Below are 14,458 nucleotides of genomic sequence, written 5' to 3'. Positions count from 1 at the left end.
ATGTTCTGTCCTGCCCTGCCATCTCCCTGCAGTTGGGCATGCCTAGGCTGATGCCTGAACATCCTTCACTGGCTTCTTTCATGTATGTGGAGGAGCATCGGTTCTATTCTCTGCCCCCCCAAATGACCGAGCAACTTGCCCTATTCCTAAGGGAAGACCCAAACACCCTTACTATAGTACGCTATAGTACAGGAGGGAGGAGGGAACGCCACAAAACGAAGGTGAGCAGACTTAGACTGACTCTTGTCTCGGGGGGAAGGCCTCAAATGATTTTTATGTAACAATATAACATTTTAAAAATATACATATATCATATATATATACATATACAATACATAATTTTCATAAATAAATGAAACTAGAAGCACTTGTAGTAAAAAGCTAGAATCAGCAGTATGAAATACACACCGTAATTCAATAACAAATCTGACTTAACGACTATTTTTATCTCCAGTGGTCAGACTGAGCGGTTCGGATTACAGACCGCTGCAGACAGAGAACCAGAAGTTCACAGTTCGCATTCCTTTCTTTTAAATCATTTGATCTTTTTTTAAAAGCATAAACATGTCAAATTAAAATCAAAGCATTAAACAGCACTGCGCTCATTTCTTTATCAATACATATATGAGTGCATGTAATGAAATATCCGGCGACATCACTGGGACCCGTAAGGGTGAATCATTTTTAATAGCATTTCTTCTCATTAGACTCAAATCTGTCTTGTAGTATTACTACACATTACAATGCTTACAAAAACAATGCACATATACGTGTATTGCTGATATTCACAGAGCTCCACTCCTCTGTTTAAATGCAAACAATAAACTTTTGAGAAGAACAAACGGCCCATTCCTTTTATCTGCTCTCATGTGACAGCATTTGATTATCAGGACAGCTGCTATGTGTGAGCAGCTGCTGTAAGAAGTGAAGGACCTCAAACTGCCACGACCATTGCTTTGAGCAGAAAGATGATTTCACCCTAATGACACCCTTAGTAATTCAGCCTTATTTGCATTTTATGTTACAATCGTTCCTTCTTTCTCAGATATTTAACACCAGTTTAACATATTAGCCTGGAAATTTAAAAATAAATAAATATTGAAATATATCTCTGAAAACAGTCCAAAGGAATGAAACATTCAGAAACCTTTTTGGAGCCATTTTTTAGGCCGGTGGTATGAAAAGAACAACAGTTTAAAATTGCATTAAGTAATTGTTTTTCAAACTGTTTTATTTAAGTATTGAAGTGTTTACACAGTGTGTTTCACAGTCATTTTGACGCTTATCATTAACAACTCTCATTATTAAACCGGATGTGTGTCAGAGCCTGTCACCTCTCGCCTCTTTCACAATCAGCTGACCGCGTGAGCGAGCGCTTTAGTTTGTACGCGCGCTCCCTAGAGGCGGAGGCTTTGCATCTGACTAGGTGAGGCTGTCAGAGACGCGAGCAGCTGGCAGGAGGTGAACTCGGAGTGAGCACAAGGTAAGAGATTTAAAAGGGAATCTGTCATTCGTTTATTTAAACACAGAAACTCATTTTTCCCTCCCTCTGTCTTTGTGTTGACTTTTTGCTGTTGTTTGAGGGCTCGAGAGACGACACGCGCTTCGTGTCTGTGTCCCACGCAGGCGGAGACGCTTATCGTCTTAAAAAATTAAGGCGAGGCTGCAGTTTAACGTTAAACGTGCTGGATAGGGAACATTATAAAGCGTATGGGGGGGTTGAAAGCAATTACGTCACTTTTATAGGAACTCCGTAAAGCAACTCGGATGCTGTTAAAAGTTTGTTCAACAGGATCACACATGCTCTACATTTTTCCCCTGCTCGTGATTGTGTCTGCGTTCTCTCTTTTGTAATGTGGAACACGAGCTGTTTCCTTTCCTCTGCTCTTCCAGTAATATTGGTCAAACTGGCTTTGTAGTGAATGCAGACACACCTCTCCGTCTTCCCCTTTATCTTCTTCACTGCAGTTCAGTCGATCCAGTTTCCACACAGACTGAATCCACTCCGTGTTCACCGCGTTTAATCACATTTTCTGTCTGTGCTCATAATTAAGAGCTGCAACATAAACTGCAAGAAAGTAAATTGAATTTAGGCTCATGTGGCCCTACCTCAGATGGGAATTCGTTCGATGAGAGATGGGGTCCAGCTGCAGTATGGGAAATGTAGTATTCATTGTTTTGGACTCTCTCTTCTGAGTCTCTCCTACTTTATAGAAGAGACACACTTGATAGCTGGAAGCATGCCCATGAATTATAAATTGTGTTATCATAGCTACTAATGCACGATGCCATCACCTTTCATTTACAATGAAATGAAAATATGTTTGTCTAATTCGATGATTGGAGTTTTGGTCAGTAATTTCATTTTTTGTTTAAAGCTTCTCAATTAATAAAAGTTGCTCTTTTATTTTTTTTATTTTTTTTTAGCAATGACACTGAAATATTTGGGAGGTTTCAGTTGACGGTCTATAAATATTACAAGAATGTAAAATTTTGCAAGACTCAGAGGTGTCCATTTAACCCTCTCAAGGCAGGCGTTGCCAATTTGCAACAGTTAAAAACTAACAACCTGATTACCCCACATACATATTTTATGAGTTTTGTTTGTTTTTTTTACTCAGAAGTACCACTGCAGGACTTGGTTGTGCATTAGCAACAAGAAGTTTAATGAGAGGGTTAAGTTGTTTTTTTTTAATCAGTTACATCTTATTGAGCGCTCAGAGAGCTTCAGTGTGGAAAATGGCTCCTCCGTGAAATAGAAATATTTCAGACGTGCCATCTCACATAAAGTTAGGGTGATTTACTGTTAACAACGTCTCACTAAAAGTTTCCTCATTATCTCCCAATGCTAATGCTAGCTGCCGCTCTGCTAGTGAATTTGGTTTTCAGATTTGATATAACCTTCATGTCTTCATGATATACAGTATGTTCTGACTGACCTGGTGTCTCATCAGATTAGATGTGCTGTGTTGCCATGACAATTTTTTTCTGAGAGTCCTTTCAATTGAGATTGTTTGTGGCTCACCACCGCTGCCACCATCCTGTGTTTTTGTTCTTCCTCAACACATCAGAGGAACGCTCTCTTTCTTCCTCTAATCCTGGTACCAGTCCTCATGTTATGGTACCAAACATCTGTTGCAGACTGATTTCGTAGTAGCCTGAAAAATACAGAGTTTGGTATCCAATCCTAGTGTGTGTACTGCCAGCAAGCTGTTGTACTTAATCACATTGGGGAAAATTAAAAAAGAATAGAAGTGGTGGATGGTCATATGCTAAAATTGGGTCGTTTTCAAACATTTCTCGATGTTTGATAGCCCGCTTGATGACCTGACAAACCTGTAGGTTGGAGCCCACAGGAGCCACAGACAAAGATACAAATTTCTTGTATTGTAATCAGAAGATTTGTTTTGTTTGCTTCATTGTCACCGCCTTTTCTGGCTGCTCAAAATCGCTTTGCACAACTTCACTTTAACCTTTAAAAGAATCTGAACAATTTTTTTTCTCTCACCAGCTCAGCTCTTTATCTTCCTTTGCAGGTGAAGAAACTCATTAGGAAAAATGGCGAACAGTAACCTTCTGGGACGCATCCGGAACCATCCTCAACCCCCAGCACCCGCTCTAGGTAAAATCTGGTGGAACACTGGTGTCATAGTTTCACTTCTGTAAATATCATGTGAAGAAAATGAGTTCAGTGTTTTATTTTTCTTGCAGCGATTTCAAAGGTGATTTTGTGCGGCATGCCCATTGCTCAGATTGCAATTGGTGAGCTCCATACTTACTTACTTGACTGAGTGTTCACAAGTATTAAAGTTTTCCAGGCAGCTCAGATTGTTCTTTTTTTGAATCATCCTCCTTGTGTCCACCAGGGACAATATACCTTGATGAGTGTCCGCGTGAGCACTTCATCCCCATCTATCTGATAGTGGTGGGAGTCTTTGGCCTGATTCTGTCGTTGCTCTCCTGCTTGCCCTGCGCCAGGGAGCCCGAAGAAGGCACCTCCAACCCTCTGAGCACAATCTGCACAACCTGGAACTCCTTGACATCTGTCTTTCTCTTCTGCTGGTTTATTGCTGGTGAGTTAAAAAGTCAAGGAAGTGACCTGTTTCTGGTTGGCTGCCTGTTAAAATTGTGTAAATACAATCATGGTCATCGGACAAACCACCAGCATAAATTCACACCGAAGAGATTAAACATTAACGGCTCTCAGCACCGCAAACAGAACAGGCAATGTTTACAGTGTGCTTCATGCAGCTTTTATAGCAGAATGTTTCTATTATAGACCACATTAGTTTCAGCTCCATGACTCTCCAAACACCAAACTGAATGTATTAAAAAGCCAGCAAAAAATATATGGTGCTGTGTTAAGTGCTCTCCCTTCATTGTGTCTCTTAGATTTATCATAGCAGACACTGAGTCTTATGTACTCGGGGTGCAGGATTCCCTGTCTAATCATTAAAACTGATATCCCACGCTAGCACTGCGTGAAAGAAGCTAGCCGCTACGAAAACGAGGAGTACAAGCTCGAAAACATGGATGTAAATTAGGACTGTAGTCTTTAGGGTTGAGTGTTGATTGATCAATATGCTCTCTTTTCTCATTGGTCAGAAGATCAATAGCCATTATTCTTGGCAGAGGGAAGAGCAGATCACAATCTGTATATGAATGATGGATGTAGCTTCCAGTTCTTAAAAGTTTAGCGAATGGAGAAGTTTCTTAAACCTGCGACGTGACTGCTGCGACGTGACTGCTGCGACGTGACTGCTGCGACGTGACTGCTGCGACGTGACTGCTGCGACGTGACTGCTGCGACGTGACTACTCTGGTTCTAAAAATAAATAAGGTTGTGCAAAGTCTCTGAGAAAATGCTCCTCCGCTTCCTCATTGTCTCACACTTCCCGATGGCCTTATCGCCCTCAAGTACTGGTATTGCCTGGGTAGGGCCATCCAAACACCTCACAAGAAGGAATAAAGGAAGTAAATTTAGTAAAGTTATGTTAGAAAATGATTATGGTGTAAGACTTGGATTAATCCATGTCTGGGAAACTGGGCCTAGTTTTCAGAAGTAATCTGGAAGGTCTAATAAGATCAAGACAAGACATTATTTTAAAAATGGTTATGAATTAAGAATGTTAAAGGTGATCACAGTAGATAAACCTTAACTCATTAAAGACTTAAATCTATCCATAGGCTCTCAGTGTTTGCTGCTTTCTGTCAGAGCCAAAAAGTGCAGAAAATGTCTCAGCTGATGTTTTTCAATCATCTTTTTAATTGTCTCTTTTGCTAGCTAACATCACCAGCAGTAGCTGACTGTATCTGTCTTAATTGTGGCTTTTGTGGTAGTGCAGTTATTTAGGTCATGCAGTACAGTGCTTCTGAGTCATGATAAAGTAGGTGAGGTAAACTTGGTTGTGGATAAAATAGCGAATTTCTTTCTAATTAAATATTCCCAAAATAGCTGTTTGTTATCAAACTTCAATCAAATTTTATCAGGCTCGCAGGGGCGCTGGAACCTATCCAAGCTACCATTGGTCGAGAGGCAGGGTGCGTTCTGAACAGATATTCCATTTGTCATAGGGCGTTAAACTGCAGGCAGTTAATTGGGAATCTTTCTAATTTTGTTTTAATTTTTTTTTTTTTTTTTTTTTTTTTTTTTTTTTTTATTTTAGCATCCTAATGAAAATGCTGGTAATCTGAATTTGATCATGTTTGAAAGTCTGTACTTGGATCAGAGTGAGCCTTTAAGTTCTGTTTTGAACAACCAGGATAAAAGTAGGATGGATTAGATGCACATAATCCAGAGAAGGAAAAAACTGGATTACTAAAACCAGATATTTTTTGAACAACTGTTCACATGAGCATTAAGGTATACTAGGGTGAGAATGAGAATGTTGTAACATGCAAGGGCCACTAGGTGGCAATATATGGCTGTTTTAATGGATTACTACACACAAACCCCTGAGAGGTACATGTAACATGAATTAAGATAATTAGAATAGTTGTCTAAGCTCAGTGAGGCTTCAAGTGCTGCCGTGCACATCCTGTCAGCTGTCAGGCCTCCAAACACTAAAGTCCAGCTTATGTGCAGAGAGATCAAACAATTATTATTCATTCTTCACTTCATTTGTTTTCCTTTTATTTTTTTATTTTTTTTTTAGGTAATGTATGGATCTACTCTATTTATCAGCCTAACTACACCAAAAACGCAACAGATGTGAGCTCCTACTGCAACAAGACCCTGTACCTGTTTGCCTTCTGGACCACCACTCTGGTTTACATCCTGATCGGTTTGTTTTTCGTGTGCGGCTTCTTGGTCCTCCTCTGCTTCTGCCTGTGTGGCCGTGCCGATCCCGATGACGACGTGTAACGACGTTCAGAAACGATGACGGTACTGGACGCACACAATTAATATGCTGCTGATGCAGATATGTTTACGAATATGTTGTGTGTGATTTGACCGCGCATCTTGTGTTGAAAGATGAGCATTTTCTATACCTCTGCAGCAGCTACTGTTTACAGGAATTTTATTCTGAAATCAAGAAGATCATTGGTGTTTAAGAATTTATGCGAGAGCTGATTCCAACAGCAAAATTATTTTTACTTTCCTATTTGTTTCCATGTTTGTCCCAGGAAAACACGTCTATATTATAAATGTGAGGAAGGTTTTTCTCACAAGGATCTCAGCTCGTCATTAAACTCTTTTAGTGACGCTACAGATACAGATGACATCGTTTACTGCCATCCTATTTGCTGATAAACGCCCAGCATCAGTGTCAGGATTCAGCTGATACATCTGAATCTGTAGATGTGCTGTTACATGATGAGCCACAAATTTGGGTTATTGCGTGTAAATGATGAAATGGAAAAAGTCACTTTGGTAATGGTATCAATCAGGGAATAAACGAATACCAAAAAAAATCCTGTGTAATGTAGTTTTTCATAATTATAATTCTGTAAAGTGTAGGTTTGTTTTCTGTGGAAACCAACACTTCTCTGTATTTCACTGTTCAAAATGTAATCACATCATTAAAGTCTGTCAGAGGTTTATCGCTGTAAGTTATGGATCATGAATCTTGACATTTGAAATAAAAGACCTGCTGTATTTTGTCATGTCAGAAATAAAAACGAAAGACAAGAGTGGGAAGCTTTGTGTGGCTAATCGATTTTATCTGAAAAGCAGAAATTCTGGACCTACACGCTAAACGGTAGTTATCTGTGCAAAAAAGCATTAGACCCAATCGCACAATGGACAGTAAAGATATTTTTAGTGTATCTGATGTTTAAAATTTGCAATCTGGCACTGTCTCAATATCAAAGCTTATTTATTCAAATATCTGTTTCTGTGCAAGACGACTATGGGTAAGAATTGAAGTATACACCTCTATACACCATTCTGTTTTAAATTATTAGTTATTACTTCTCCTGTTTGGCTCGCTTCCACACCCTGTGTTTGTCCAGTCTTTCTCCCCTTAACCCAGCCGGTCACAGCAGATGGCCCCGCCCCTCCCTGAGCCTGGTTTTGTTGGAGGTTTCTTCCTGTTAAAGGGGAGTTTTTCCTTCCCACTGTCGCCAAAGCACTTGCTCATAGTGGGTCACTTGTTTCCTTTTTGTGCTATTGTTGGGTCTTTACCTCGCAATATAAAGCGCTTGTGATTTGGCGCTACCTAAATAAAATTGAATTGAAAAGGGTTAGTGTCTGTGAATAGTCAACTGCCACTGACAACTGACTAATCTGGACCATTGAAACCACTGAATAAGAGCCTATTATATATCATGATTAAAAAAAATCTAATGAATGATGATAAACTAACCATTTATCTGCCTAGCCAGTTTAGGGAAAGTAATAAAATTAAGTGTTTTACAATTACACTCGTTCAAACCCTTTTAAACAGGTTGGTTCATATACAATGTAGTTCTGTTTGGTATGTAGAATACACCTTTCATTATGGGAAAACCTTTAAATTGCCAATGTTATTGGTGTCACAAAAGAGAAACAGTGGAGACTGATGATTTCACTCAGGAAGCATACAGTGGGGCAAAAAAGTATTTAGTCAGCCACCGATTGTGCAAGTTCCCCCACCTAAAATGATGACAGAGGTCAGTAATTTGCACCAGAGGTACACTTCAACTGTGAGTGACAGAATGTGAAAAAAAAATCCATGAATCCACATGGTAGGATTTGTAAAGAATTTATTCGTAAATCAGGGTGGAAAATAAGTATTTGGTCACCTCAAACAAGGAAAATCTCTGGCTCTCACAGACCTGTAACGTCCTCTGTAAGAAGCTTTTCTGTCCCCCACTCGTTACCTGTATGAATGGCACCTGTTTGAACTCATCATCTGTATAAAAGACACCTGTCCACAGCCTCAAACAGTCAGACTCCAAACTCCGCCATGGCCAAGACCAAAGAGCTTTCGAAGGACACCAGGAAAAGTATTGTAGACCTGCACCAGACTGGGAAGAGTGAATCTACAATAGGCAAGCAGCTTGGTGTGAAAAAATCAACTGTGGGAGCAATCATCAGAAAATGGAAGACATACAAGACCACTGATAATCTCCCTCCATCTGGGGCTCCACGCAAGATCTCATCCCGTGGGGTCAAAATGATCATGAGAACGGTGAGCAAAGATCCCAGAACCACACGGGGGGACCTGGTGAATGACCTGCAGAGAGCTGGGACCAAAGTAACAAAGGTCACCATCAGTAACACACTACAACGGCAGGGAATCAAATCCCGCAGTGCCAGACGTGTTCCGCTGCTGAAGCCAGTGCATGTCCAGGCCCGTCTGAAGTTTGCCAGAGAGCACATGGATGATACAGCAGAGGATTGGGAGAATGTCATGTGGTCAGATGAAACCAAAGTAGAACTTTTTGCTATAAACTCAACTCGTCGTGTTTGGAGGACGAAGAATACTGAGTTGCATCCCAAGAACACCATACCTACTGTGAAGCATGGGGGTGGAAACATCATGCTATGGGGCTGTTTTTCTGCCAAGGGGACAGGACGACTGATCCGTGTTAAGGACAGAATGAATGGGGCCATGTATCGTGAGATTTTGAGCCAAAACCTCCTTCCATCAGTGAGAACTTTGAAGATGAAACGAGGCTGGGTCTTCCAACATGACAATGATCCAAAACACACCGCCCGGGCAACAAAGGAGTGGCTCCGTAAGAAGCATTTGAAAGTCCTGGAGTGGCCTAGCCAGTCTCCAGACCTCAACCCCATAGAAAATCTGTGGCGGGAGTTGAAAGTCCGTGTTGCTCGGCGACAGCCCCAAAACATCACTGCTCTCGAGAAGATCTGCATGGAGGAATGGGCCAAAATACCAGCTACTGTGTGTGCAAACCTGGTAAAGACCTATAGTAAACGTTTGACCTCTGTAACATAACCTTTGTTGGCAATAACAAAGTATTGAGTTGTATTTTTGTTAGTGACCAAATACTTATTTTCCACCCTGATTTACGAATAAATTCTTTACAAATCCTACCATGTGGATTCATGGATTTTTTTTTTCTTCACATTCTGTCTCTCACAGTTGAAGTGTACCTCTGGTGCAAATTACTGACCTCTGTCATCATTTTAGGTGGGGGAACTTGCACAACCGGTGGCTGACTAAATACTTTTTTGCCCCACTGTAGAGGCTTGCAAAGTGAAGGCTGGGGTGGCAGTTTTAGCAATTTTATTTATGAGTGGGGGCTCAGTGGAGATGAGGAAACTGTTATTTAGGGTTTTTTTCTATAAAATAAATCAGAGAAAACTGTGATAGACTAATGAAATATTAGCAGTAATGCATTGTAAACAGATGCCAACTGCAGTTAAACCCCAGAGGAAGCGCTTGCAAGTACGTGGCTTCCTGAGGACATAACTTTCTGTTTCATCACTAATCCTCCAGCATTGTTGTTTTGGTGGCGCAGGCTTCTTCCTTGGTACATCTTCACATCTTTTTTCAGTGCACCTCCAGGTAAACACGTTTCCTTATAAAGAGAATGAAGGTATAACAATTTTTATGCTACTTTTGTACTTGTGAGTACTTTTAATGCCAGTTAAGAATATCTCTACATGCTTATCAGTACATGACACTCAGTCTTGTGTGTCATATCGTCCCACTGATGGATTTGTTGAGTTCTTCATGACGCATCCTGTATTGTACTCTTTTATACTTGCATTTATGTTTAATAGGCAATAACTTCTGTCCATTAATTCTCTTCACCTTATCCAATCCAGAGGGGCTGGAGCCTGCATTAACTAAATGTTACTTTTAAAAAAAGAAAAGAGCAAAAATGTTCAAACAAATTTGTTGTTTGTTTTGTGGTAGACTTCCTGCCAGTACAAATGAGAGGAGCCACTTTATCATTGTCCTTTATGGGAATTTTATTTATTTCTTATTTTTTATTTTTTTATGTTTTTTGTGGCACATTACTAACATTTACATAAACTGAGTGTCTTACACAGCAGAAAGGTAACACCTGATTTTATTTTCTGTGGGGGGGATTAGGTGGTTGCTCATTATGCAAGACTGTATGGATAGTAAACGCTTCTCTTCTCTGGCAGGCTGATCTTTTCATTTTCCTGACAAATAAAAACAACTGGACTGTCTGGATCTGTGCTGGTGAAAGTTGGCACAATGGCAAAACAAACAGCATCGTTAGGTAAGAGAGTCCTGTGCAGCACATCTGCAGCTGTTGAGCCGTCTCATTTGTGATGTTAAAAATCTATTCTGTCTCCCTTCAGTTTGCATCTTAGTGCTTTTATTCGTCACAGTCTTTGCTCAAGTGGTAGTTGGTAAGTGAGAGAAGCAGCACATTCAGACTGAATTTATCTGAATATATATTACCAGTGCATGTAGCATGTGTTATTTTTATGATATTATTAACAGATTAGTTGCTTCACATACAGAGATAACAGGACCAGACAATAGAAAATGACATGCATAGTTGTAAGAATACCATAGTTTCCCTTTATGCTCCTGCACTTTAACTAATGATGGTGCTGAAGGTGTTTTTGTCCTCTGCAGCCTGAATTCCAAACAAATTAGATACATAACATCTGAGACTACCTCTCAGCATCAGTAAGACACATATTGACACATATTGATTGTTTGCTCCACACTTTTTGTTAGGATCTGATCGCTCAAGAAAGCAGAAGTTGTAAAAGCTTAACAGTTGAATTAAGAAAACTGTGACTCCATGAGCGAGCCCTTCACTGTGTCCCCAACAATACACCACACCAGTGTAGACTAGATCAAATAAAGAGTTCACGAGAAAAGCCAGAGGTTTATAATAAGATAGTCATCAAACAGGTGACGTGCAAGCAGTTCTGGTGATACTTTGTCTTTGTGCCTAAAAGGTGGGGAGTACTTCAAGGACTGTCCAGGAATTCCCTTCATCCCTATTTATCTTTGTGGACCCATCTTTGCCTTCTTTGCATGGTGTATGTACGGGTCATCTAACAAGTTTTGTTGGTCCGTGACTACCCTCTTCTTCATTTGCTGGTACATTGCTGGTAAGCTTTAAGGGTTTTACTCAATTTCTGACCACAGCAGGCAGCTCTTGCAAAATAACATGACGCCTGCACAGCAGAAAATACCACATTAAGCAAGCAACGAGTATGACAGAGAACGAAATCCAAAAGCAAAACTATACGTATAGTTAATATAGGAATTATTCAAGTAACCAAGTGATAAGTTCAGATCCTAAACCTAAACCTGACCAGTGTACTCTGGGAATGGACATTTTTAACATCAAGGAGACTTTAACTTGGCAAAATAAAGGACTAATTAAGCAAAAATATCATACTAATTCAAGTACTGATGGGATTAAAGGAGGAGCTTAAACCGCTTGTTTCTAGCTGTGGATGAAGTTAGGTGCTGCACCAAAAAAAAACAGATAAGGAAAATAGAAATAATGAAAGCTAAAAACGACTGGATTCATCGCAAAGCTTGTGTTTGTTCTCCTCTCAAGTGCCCGAAGAATAGAAATATATAACACATTCTATTCAACTGTTTCTTTAATTGATATTGCACCAAAATCATTCATTTTCTGAGATCTCTCTCATATTTCTGCAGGTAATGCAGTGATCTACAGCAATTATAAACAACTTCAGATTACAGACTACAGATCCTGCAGTAAGACACTCTACCTTTTTGCATTTTGGAGCACCACTCTGACCAACGTCTTATTATTTATTTGTTGTTGTTGCTATTGTAAAGAAGAGGCAGATGAGGTTGATGTTCAAGTATAAATACACACAGAAGGTCAAAATCAGTGTGTATGCTGTCTAATGAGTGTTTTTATGGGATATGTGTATTTAAAGCATATCATCAAATGGATAATACAGCAGCACTGACATTATAATTGAAGTGTAAAATGCAGGATTAAACATGATTGTTTTTGTAAAAATGCTTTTGATATGAACTTGAGCGTTTGATTCATTATTACAAATAATATTTTCAGCACTTGATTACATGTGCACATAAAACAGGTTGGTTGATGCTTTTCTGCCTCACTGAGCCACTGGCAGCTCAGTTATTACGAACTCGAGATTCTCAAAGGTCCAAAACGTATAAAGCTGAAATGCAATGAAATGTGGCAAAAACAAAACACCAGGGAGAATATTTATTTCATAGAATGCTGCAGCTGAAAAAAGTTTATTCTTCAGTGGAATTGTTAGTTAACTCCAGTGCTGTGCAAAAGACCACTTAAAAAAAACCCTAAAACTAACAAAAACAAAAACTAACAAACAAAAGCAAGAAAAAACAACAAGATAATCTGGCTGTTTGGAAGCAAGATATAGATAAATTAGGGGGGTCTCAAGACTTTTTCTTAGTGCTTTATTAACAACAGAAGTATAGGATTATTGCAGAGATAGTACCTGTATTTAGCCTGTTAATAGCAAATATTCAATAAAAGCACCACATATCAATATTAGGCCCAGTTTTCTTCCTTCTATATGTTAATGATTTTATTTACTCCTCTAGTATTTTATATAAAGTAATTTTTGCTAATAATACAAATCTGTTTTGTCTCATGAAAACTAGATAATCTCCAACATATTATACATTTAATAAGTTATTGTTTGCAAAAATTAAAAAATAATAATAAAAAAAGTAGTTGTATTTAACTCAAACAGAAACTAGAAAAATGTTGACAATGTATGTATGCAGATAAATAGTAGTTTTATCAAGAGGGTAAAATCTGCAATATTTTGGAAGGTTTGATGACTTTGTGACTTCCAAGAGGCAAATTTATGGTTTTATGAAAAAAGTTTCCAAATATGTTGGTTTATTTTTTAAAATTCAGAAATTGTCCTGAATGTGAATCATTGTGATAATTACATGGTGTAATATGTGTCCTGCTCATTTTAGGAGATTGCAGACGTTACAAAAAGAGTTATATTTAGCTGTATCATGGTCCAAGGTAGATCCCCCTAATCCTCTTCTTCATTACAGACTTCTGAAGTTGTTTAAATGTAACATCCTTCATAATGCCCGTGTAATGCATAATGTTGTTTTGGGGTTTTTTTTGGGGGGGGGGGGGGGGGTGTTACATGTCACTCTTCAGATGTCACTGGATTCGTGTTATCTTTAAGGTATTCTTAAGATGTTTGAGTGATTTAGGGTAGTATGATGATGTCTTTTGTATGTATTTCATATATAGTCCACATTCACAAATTACTCACAAATCATTATTTCACAAAGAACTGCATCATATTCGTGATCATGTTTGAATTTGTATTGTAGTCGATTTGTGAATAAATTGAACTGACAGTGTTACATTTCCTGTTTGTTCTTTATGTGAAATCGTTTCTTCATCGCTCATGTTTGAATCTTAGTTTCACTTCTTCCAAGTGGAGCAAAAACAGACTACAGTTATATTCGAACTCCACTAGATGCTCCCCTAATGCCTTTACATCCCATGACATTAATGCCTTTGCAAGAATCTGTAATTCAGCAATATTTTCTTACCTGAATTTGTTCATAATCTACAAACAGCTTTACAACTGTCTCTGACCACATGCGCACAATATGATGAAATCCAGTCTGTCTTAAATGTAAACACCTGAGAAGGTTTTTATGTTGTCTGTCAGTGTAACAACAATCATAACATAATAAATATTTTTATTCTGTTTTTTTTTTCCCAGTTACTCAGATGTAAAACAAAGTCAGGAAACCCAGAGGGGGTCATCTGATTGTTGGGCTTCTCTCTGTATTATTGTAGCTCTTTGAGGTGACTTTTGTGATTTAGCACTACAGGACAGATGAATAGAAAAATATGCTCTAATACAAAAAATATATATAAACAACAGATATGTGCATTATTTCACAAATGTATACACTTGGACACGCGCTCACACAACAAAAGAAGTCTAGCATTGTCAGGATGTACATAACAAATTTAGACACCTCATCGTTAAATAAACTTAATTTTACTGCATTTAAAACATCAAAACACACATATCCTT

The 14,458-nt window shown here is 38.8% G+C and overlaps 1 protein-coding gene and 1 long non-coding RNA gene across 3 annotated transcripts; both read left to right on the top strand.

The window, feature by feature from the left end:
* Nucleotides 1-1,383: 1,383 nt before the first annotated feature.
* On the top strand, nucleotides 1,384-7,141 carry LOC309701920 (transmembrane protein 272-like). 2 transcript variants are annotated; one of them, XM_082526242.1, is made up of 5 exons: nucleotides 1,384-1,483; nucleotides 3,537-3,622; nucleotides 3,712-3,762; nucleotides 3,867-4,073; nucleotides 6,156-7,141. In XM_082526242.1, exons 2-5 carry the CDS (start codon nucleotides 3,559-3,561, stop codon nucleotides 6,362-6,364), a joined length of 531 nt encoding a protein of 176 aa, XP_082382368.1. In that variant the 5' UTR covers nucleotides 1,384-1,483; nucleotides 3,537-3,558; the 3' UTR covers nucleotides 6,365-7,141. The 2 variants fall into 2 exon arrangements, with proteins under 2 accessions (XP_082382368.1, XP_082382369.1); XM_082526243.1 differs by having other exon boundaries at nucleotides 3,512-3,622.
* Nucleotides 7,142-9,479: 2,338 nt separating this feature from the next.
* On the top strand, nucleotides 9,480-13,995 carry LOC309702068. Its single transcript, XR_014275358.1, has 5 exons — nucleotides 9,480-9,959; nucleotides 10,550-10,647; nucleotides 10,730-10,780; nucleotides 11,345-11,500; nucleotides 12,063-13,995. It is a non-coding gene; the product is annotated as an uncharacterized lncRNA (long non-coding RNA).
* The last annotated feature ends 463 nt before the right edge of the window (nucleotides 13,996-14,458 follow it).

Source organism: Aulonocara stuartgranti (assembly GCF_965226115.1).
Source record: "Aulonocara stuartgranti genome assembly, chromosome: 3".
Classification (NCBI taxonomy): Eukaryota; Metazoa; Chordata; class Actinopteri; order Cichliformes; family Cichlidae; genus Aulonocara; species Aulonocara stuartgranti.
Note: the sequence above shows the minus strand (reverse complement) of the source record. Positions and strands in the feature narration are given on the sequence as shown.

Bases quoted from the DNA above. Each gene is read 5' to 3' on its own strand.
- LOC309701920 (XM_082526242.1), top strand. From the start codon at position 3,559: ATGGCGAACAGTAACCTTCTGGGACGCATCCGGAACCATCCTCAACCC. The intron at 3,763-3,866 runs GTGAGCTCCATA...TGTGTCCACCAG, and splicing joins CATTGCTCAGATTGCAATTG to GGACAATATACCTTGATGAG. The intron at 4,074-6,155 runs GTGAGTTAAAAA...TTTTTTTTTTAG, and splicing joins CTTCTGCTGGTTTATTGCTG to GTAATGTATGGATCTACTCT.